Source organism: Staurois parvus, unplaced genomic scaffold, assembly GCF_062004578.1.
Source record: "Staurois parvus isolate SC_StPar_1 unplaced genomic scaffold, SC_StPar_1.0 ptg001192l, whole genome shotgun sequence".
Lineage (NCBI taxonomy): Eukaryota > Metazoa > Chordata > Amphibia > Anura > Ranidae > Staurois > Staurois parvus.
Window position 1 is genome coordinate 3,651,132 of NW_028318988.1, and position 8,453 is coordinate 3,659,584.

The window sequence follows — 8,453 nt, forward strand, 5'->3', positions numbered from 1 at the left end:
AGTAATTCATCCCCCATATAGTAATTCATCCCCCATATAGTAATTCATCCCCCATAGTAATTCATCCCCCATAGTAATTCATCCGCCATATAGTAATTCATCCCCCATAGTAATTAATCCCCCATATAGTAATTCATCCCCCATAGTAATTCATCCCCCATATAGTAATTCATCCCCCTTATAGTAATTCATTCCCCCCTATAGTAATTCATCCCCCATATAGTAATTCACCCCCCCTATAGTAATTCATCCCCCCTATAGTAATTAATCCCCCATATAGTAATTCACCCCCCCATAGTAATTCATCCCCCCTATAGTAATTCATTCCCCATATTGTGTCAATTCACTTACCTTTGCTCCGCGCGTTCCTCTCGCCGTGTTCCCGCGCCGTTCCGGTCTTCAGGGCGGACTGTGAGAGGAGAGGAGTTTGTCACGCTGCCCCGCCTACATCCTGACAGCCAATGTTTGCCACGCTCCGCGGGCCGGATTAAAAGGTTCGCCGGGCCGTATACGGCCCGCGGGCCGTAGTTTGCCCATTGCTGATCTATACCATAGTTTGTAAATGCTATACACAAAGCAATCAATATACACTACTTGGGATTTTTTTTACCAAAGACATGTAGCAGAATACATATTGCCCTAAATTTATAACTAACTTTGAGTTTACTATATATTTTTTATAGCCAAAGTAAAAAATATTGTTTTTTTTATAAAATTTTCGGTCTTTTTTTGTTTATAGCGTGAAAAATAAAAAGTGCACAGGCAATCAGATACCACCGAAAGAAACCTCTATTTCTGTGAAAAAAAAGGACATACATTTCATTTGGGTACAGCATTGCATGACCGTGCAATTGTCAGTTAAACTAATGCAGCGCTGTATAGCAAAAAAATGGCGTAAATTTCATTATCTATACCATAGTTTGTAGACGCTATACCTTTCACACAAAGCAATCAATATACACTTATTGGGATTTTTTTTTACCAAAAACATGTAGCAGAATACATTTTGGCCTAAATTTATGACTATCTTTGAGTTTACTATATATTTTTTATAACCAAAAGTAAAAAATATTGTTTTTTTTTCAAAATTTTTGGTCTTTTTTTTGTTTATAGCGCAAAAAATAAAAAGTGCACAGGTGATCAAATACCACCGAAAGAAAGCTCTATTCGTGAGAAAAAAAGGTACAGCATTGCATGACAGCGCAATTACCAGCTGAAATAGTGCAGTGCTAAATAGCAAAAAAAGGCCTGGTCAGGAAGGGGGTAAATCCTCAGGAGGGCAAGTGGTTAAACATAGTTCGGACTAATGTGAACTCACTTCAAAAACGCATCTACCATGAAAGCTAAACATCCCCCATTTCACAATAATAATGTATATACACCAATCCCCAGGAGTCAGGCAATGACACCGTGTGATGGATGGGCTCAGAACAGCTCCGGCCAGGCTGACTGATGCGTTTCACACTTCCCATAGGAGGCTTGGTCACAGAAACTCTGTGACCAAGCCCCCCATGGATGGGACGGAACGCGTCAGTGGGCATGGCTAGAGCGGCAGCTGAGGCCATCCATCACACAGTGTTGTTGCCTGACTTCTCCCCCTCACACACGACCAAGTCTCTGGAGTAACTTGGAATGCTGCTCCCTTAATTCTTTTCTGCCAGCAGGGTGAATATAATTCACAGCCTTGAGCAGCTCCTGAAGCTCTTTAACCATTCCAAATAATGCGTATATAGTAAAAAAAAAATCAGTCTAAAACTGTATAAAATTAAGAACAAATTGAGTCAAAACTGTTAAAGAATGTTCATTTAATTCATCTTCTAAAGGACATACATCCAAGTTAATAAATGGCTTCATTCATTAATCACATGTGTTCTATTCTGTGGCCAAACTACTTTTGATGAGGCCTATTTCCCTCTGAAAAGCCATTTTAATGTCTTTGTTTCTCATGCTGTATATTATGGGATTCATCATGGGAGGTAATACTGTATATAACATGGCCACCAAAGAGTTCACTTCAGCAGATAGGAAGTTTGTTGGACAAAGGTACACAAACAGACCCGGCAAGAAAGCTATACTGACAACTGTAAAGTGAGAGGCGCAGGTAGAAAAGGTTTTCTTCCGGCCTCCTTTGGAACTTATCCTGAAGATTGTTAAAATAATCTTTGTGTAAGATATAACAATTACAGAAATGATTAAAAAACCGCCAACGGCGTTCATGAAAGACCCCACTGCCATATTGAGGAATATGTCAGCACAAGCCAAACTGAGCAGTGGATCAATATCACAGTAGTAATGGTAGAGTATATTGGGACCACAGTAAGGTAACTTTAAGGCAAGAATGGTGCCAGTAAGTGGAAAAGCAAAGCCTACACACCAGGCTGCCATTGACAGTATTATGCAAAGTTTTCTTGTCATGATGGTTTGGTAGTGTAAGGGTGAGCATATAGCTATGTAGCGATCGTAGGCCATTACGGCCAGGAGATAACAATCTGTTGCTCCCAAAGACAGAAAAAAATACATCTGTACAAAGCAGGCGGTGAAGGAAATGGTATCCAGGTTCATCAGGAACTTGGCCAACATCTTCGGGATGGTTACTGAAGTGTAAGTAATGTCTATAAAGGACAAATTGCTGACAAAGAAATACATTGGGGTATGGAGATGCCGGTCAAAGATGACCAAGAAGAAGATAAAGCCATTGCCAGAGAGGGTGAAGAGGTAGATACAAAGAAATACACAAGAAAGTAAATTGTTGAAATTCTGGAGGCCTGGGAATCCAAAAATGATGAATTCTGTCACATGGGTAAAAGTTGTATTGGAAGAAACAGATTGCAAGGAATCATTATTGACCTAGATCATATAAATAAATACAATTAATTAATCATATTATTTTATTGCTCAAATAGCTTCAGCGCTATAACCAGCAAAAAAACAGTAACAAACACGTTTTGAGCCAAAGCATCCTCCTTCATTAGGGCTTCAACATTGGTTGCCAGAGTTACAGTATGGACAGTGCTAAATCCTCCTGGATGGATATCTTAATCTAAAATATAGATGTGTGGGCTCAGGGCTGGGTACCAGCAGATGCAGCAGGCGCCTCTTAGTGAAAACTAGCAAATGGTACAAAATATCTAATTCAGGGATCAATAAATGGCAGACCAAATGACAGTCCTGTCTGGGCCACTTAGCAGCTGGGTGTCTTCTCCCGAGTCCCCCAAATGGCCATTGATTTAATCCTAACAGTAAGGCAGGGGGTGGGAGGTGCGCTGCAGATCTGCACAGAGAGGGAGAGTCTTTTCAAACTAAGAAGCAGTAATCACCTGATTGGTAATATAATGAGTTGTGTAGCTCCTGTCCTCCATCCAGATCTGCAGCACCTCTCGCCCCCGGCCCTGCTGTGAGGATGATAGGTGGGAGACCCAGGAGAGGACATCCCAACCAGACAACTGCCTCTGCCCTGCTGAAGGTAGAACTGTGAGGCTGGAGAGGCTTGCATTGAAAGGGGCACTGTAATATAAATGGGCACTCTGATGTGAGAGGCAATGTGTTATAAAGGGGTGCTGTGTTATAAAGGGGTGCTGTGTTATAAAGGGTACGGCAAAGTAATGGGGCACTGTGATGTGAAGGAGAATACAATGTAAAAGGTATACTGTTATATGAAGGGGCACAGTGATATGTAGGGGACTCCAATGTAAAGGGGATCTGTGATGTGAAGGGGAGCTGAGGACTGTGTAGTACTACTGTAAAGGGGGTGAGGCTGTGATATGAAGGGGGTCTGTGATGTAAAAGTAATGGGAGATTGTGGTCACTGATGTAAAGAAGGGACTGTGATGTTAACGAGGGTTGTGATGTAAAGGAGGCTATGAGGGGAAGGATAGGTTAAAGACACTGAGCAAACATGAGACCTCTGCCAGAAGAAAATGTTACTGACTGGGCCTACGTGAATTTTAATTCAAGACCCTTGATCTAATTGCTCAAACAATAGCCTTTCCAGTATTAGTATATGTAGCACTACCCCCTTAGTCACTAGAGATTTGGGTCCCCCTGTAGTCCTGCACAGCCAGGCAACACACAGTTTTCCACAGACTTGCATTCAGAGTCAGTAAACAGTCCTTGAGCTTGGCTTTTTATGTTTTATTAAAAGGTATTGAACATGGATGGGGTAAGGGGTGTACGGGATTCCCAGTGGAACTGCAACTGAGAACAAACTCCTTAGCAACTATGTACAAGTCTTTACACAGTAGAAGTTCTGCTTGGTGAGCACTCTAGCCTCTCCAGGTGTACCTCCGCAGACCCCAGATAATCCTCTTCTTATACAGTTGCCTGAGGGAATCCCTGGGCAAGGGAATCCAGTGCCTGCCACTTTAAATGAAACAGTCCCAGGTAAGGAGCTAATTGGGTTTCCCACCAGAGTTCTCTTTTTTCTTTGTTTGATCTAGGGGGTGTAGGTCTACTCATTCAGTCTCAATCCTGCATGCAGATTTATGTAGGTGGCTGTCTTCAGAACTTCTGCTGGGCTAGCTCCTTTTCTGGCGCTACAGGTGGTCCTTGCTCGGGGGGGGGTTAATGATGCTAAGTGATCCTCCTTTCCAGCACCCTACCTGTAGGTAGGCCCATTCCCACTGGGCCTCCTCCCAGGGTCCTGCATGTCAGCCACTTTTAGGTACTGTCCTGACCCCATGCCAAGCCTCATGCTTGGGGATTGGTCAGGATCCCCTGAGTGCAGACAAGCTTATCCTCACCCCCGCCCACTGCTTCTAGAATCTTCTCCAAGGTTCTAGAGCAGGGAGAGATGTCAAGGAACTGATCTGCAGAGCCTCTCAGCCCTGACCTGAATTTAGCCCAGACCTGAACGCCTTCCTTTACACACACATGAACTTTAATGGCGTCCCAATCCTAGTCTAAAAGGGTTCAATATTTAGATGGCCCACCCTTTGCAGCTATAACAGCTTCAACTCTTCTGGGAAGGCTATTCACAAGATTTAGGAGCATTTCTATGGCAATGTTTGAGCATTCTTCCAGAAGTGCATTTGTGAAGTCAGGCACTGATGTCAGACAAGAAGACCTGACTCGCAGTCGCCACTTTAATTCATCCTAAAGCTGTTCTATCGGGTTGAGGTCAGGACTCTGTGCAGGTCAGTCAAGTTCTTCCACCCCAAACTTTCTCATCTATGTCTCTATGAAACTTGCTTTGTGCTCTGCTGTGCAGTCATGTTGGAACAGGAAGGGGCCATCCCCAAATGGTTCCCACAAAGTTGGAAGCTTGAAATTGTCGAACATGTCTTGGTATGCTGACGCCTTAAGAGTTCCCTTCAGTGGAACTAAGGGGCCAAGCCCAACCCCTGTAAAACAACCCCACACTATAATCCCACTCCACCAAACTTTACACGTGGCACAATGCAGTCAGGCAAGTACCATTCTGGCAACCGACAAACCCAGAGATGTCCATCGCATTTCCAGACAGAGAAGCGTGATTAGTCACGCCAGAGAACACACCTCCACTGCTCTAAAGTCCAGTGGTGGCATGCTTTACACCACGGCATCCGACGCTTTGCATTGCACTTGGTGCTGTAAGGCTTAGATGCAGCTGCTCGGCCATGGAAACCCATTCCATGAAGCTCTCTATGCACTGTTGTGCTAATCTGAAGGCCACATGAAGTTTGGAGGTCTTTCTGTATTGACTCTGCAGGCAGTTGGTTTGTGCACTGTGTGCTTCAGCATGCGCTGACCCCGATCTGTATTTTTACATGGCCTACCACTTGGTGGGCTGCTGTTACAATTTGGGACCAGTTTTCCTTTAATAATGAAAAAAATCAGGGGATATATTTTATCATGTATACTAAAGTGTGGGGTCTTGTGAGCTACTATGGTGTATATAAAGTGCTGATAAATATTTAAATGATTAAATACTATAAATGATACTAAAATTGTGGAAAACCATTACAATAGTGAAAATAAAATTAAAAATGCGTGTAAAAACTGTGAAAAATAATGTGGTTCGCTTATACTCTACACATACTCATACCATTGTGTCATGAAGAATAAAATCAGAAATAGTGTCGCGCTCCACTACCAATTGCAAAAAATGTGAATAAATAGAGCTGGATGGATGGACGGGAATATCCCTCTTCCCACTAGGGGGTCTCCTTGCTTCCTTAGAGATTTTTCTCCGTAGGTATAATGGCCATGAAATGTGATAAAAAAATATAGTGCCTTATCCTCTTTACAAATTTGAATGTGTGACGTCACGATGTTTAAAACAACATACAGCAAGTATTCAGAAATATTGGAAAACTTTACTGTGGATTCAAATTTCAACATTTTAATGCATTTTGAACTTGTAATACATGTGAGTGCAATACTTTATTTAATAAATTACATTTTAAAGAGGATAAGGCACTACATTCTTTTATTACATTTCATGGCCATTACACCTATGGAGAAAAGTCCATAAAAAGCAAGGAGACCCCCTGCTGGGAAGAGAGAACACTCCATCCATCTATCCATCCATCACAGGGAAAGAGGAAGGAGTGTAGCTCGGGGTAAAGTTTCAGTACCATAAGCAGTAACCCCAAGCTACACTCGGGCTTACCATGTGGCGTTGCTCAGGGATTCCCTGAAGCGCTTACCTTGTCCTTCGCTCCTGCGATGTGTCCCCGCCAGTGCCCCCAGCCATCTCCTCCGGCCGATGCCAGCATCCAGCTTCCATGTTCCAGTCCCTGTGACGTCGGGACATACGGGGGCCGGAACCGACGGCAAAATTTGAAAGTTTTAAAAAATTTCATTTTTTTGTAAATGATTATTACATAGCAAAACATTTCTGTTTCAAACCATTTCACATACATTTTGTCCTGAGTGCTTTGTCCTGCGCCTTGCCTGCATTTTGACTGTTCTTTCTGCCTGGAAACTGGGAAAAGTCCATGGCGTCCAAAAAGCATCCCTTTAGGTCAAAAGCGGTTTTAGAGAACAGCGATAGTAAATTAGAACCACTTGCAGAATTGAGTGATAATGATTCGTGGGGGAAATTCGTCATCAGACACTGAAAATGATTTTGCGACTTTGCTCAGCGATGTGCGAACTTGGCGCTATATTTCAAATTTCAGTGTTTTTGGTTTGATTATATTATTTAATTACATTTATTATTATATTATTATTTTTTATGATTATTTATTAAATTATAATTTATGATTTTGTGTTTCAAGTTTTATCATATCCAGAATGTTTACTAGACTCTTGTTTGGACAGATTTCAGTGAGTTATTCCTAAGAATTACAGGCCGACAATAAAAAAAATACATATTTCCATGCAAAATACTAGTACCGCTTTTTTACTAGTACTAGCACCAAAAATCTGAAATAATCATACCGCCAGGGAGGGTAAAGGGACACAAGCTTTTTTGACCTCACTTAATGGTTTGGTCATATACACCAGGTGAGAGCACAACCGGGGAAGGTGCATAATATTTTTTATGATTGGTGGACTGCACGGTTATTATCTCCTATCACAGCACTAGAAGTGTCAAAGTCACGGACTTAATAAGGACATGTTTGCAGCAGTAATATAATTGCAGTGATATTGATATATATTCTTTTGATGCTGGACTATTATTTATTTAATATTTATTTATTCACATTTTTTTGCAATTTGTAGTTGAGCGCGATGCTATTTCTGATTTTATATTTTACCATTTACCACAAAAAGGACCCGATTGGTCCTGAAAAAAAAAACAAGGTATAATCCATTTGAATACACTAGGTAGTTGTGATAAATGTGTCAACATTCCAAATTTGTGTTCAGGCATTAAATTTTGTTTTACCCTCTGTCACCAATATAAATATATTTAACAAAATATGCAAATTATTAAAGTTTCTTTATATTTTTGCAATATATATATAACGAGAAGAGAATTGTTCTTTTTTAGTCAAAATTGTCTCATACTTTAGATTTTCTGCCCTACACTGTCAACATTATTTTACGTTCATATAGCTTGTATTATCTTTTGTTTTATGGTTTTGCTGTGCATAACTTTTCTTATTTTTTTTCAATTGCATTAAAAAAAAGGAAAGGAAAAGAAAAACAAAAACTGTCATTTCATATTTACCTAGCACAAAATCTTTTTTAAATGTTCAGAATGTTATTTTTCATTAACACAAACATTTTAACAAAATAATCAATATATCAAACTTACCTTCCATAGGTCAGCTCCCATGACAAATAATAAAAGAAAACTTTTGGCAAGAATTGAAATGTTGACCTTCTTCAAAAATGAATGAAACAAAATGAATTTTGCACGATTGGTTTAAAGGTTGTTTAGTAATTGGCTACATATGTGTAGCATGGCTTTTCGTCCACTTTTTCATGGTGGTAAATAAACTACGCTGTGATTAACCTTCTATTTAAACCCCTGGTTATAATACAAACAGGGGATCTAAAGCTAATTATAATTCACCAAGGAA

The 8,453-nt window shown here is 40.7% G+C and overlaps 1 protein-coding gene across 1 annotated transcript; it reads right to left on the reverse strand.

Moving 5' to 3' along the window:
• Nucleotides 1–1,788: 1,788 nt before the first annotated feature.
• LOC149438442 (olfactory receptor 6N1-like) lies at nt 1,789–8,206 on the reverse strand. The gene is made up of 2 exons (XM_089659956.1): nt 8,186–8,206; nt 1,789–2,847 (listed from the first exon to the last, which is right to left on the reverse strand). The coding sequence occupies exons 1-2, from the start codon at nt 8,204–8,206 to the stop codon at nt 1,873–1,875; spliced, it is 996 nt and encodes a 331-aa protein (XP_089516082.1). The 3' UTR covers nt 1,789–1,872.
• Between the last annotated feature and the right edge of the window lie 247 nt (nt 8,207–8,453).

Bases quoted from the DNA above. Each gene is read 5' to 3' on its own strand.
- LOC149438442 (XM_089659956.1), bottom strand. From the start codon at position 8,206: ATGGGAGCTGACCTATGGAAG. The intron at 2,848-8,185 runs GTAAGTTTGATA...TATATGATCTAG, and splicing joins TGGGAGCTGACCTATGGAAG to GTCAATAATGATTCCTTGCA.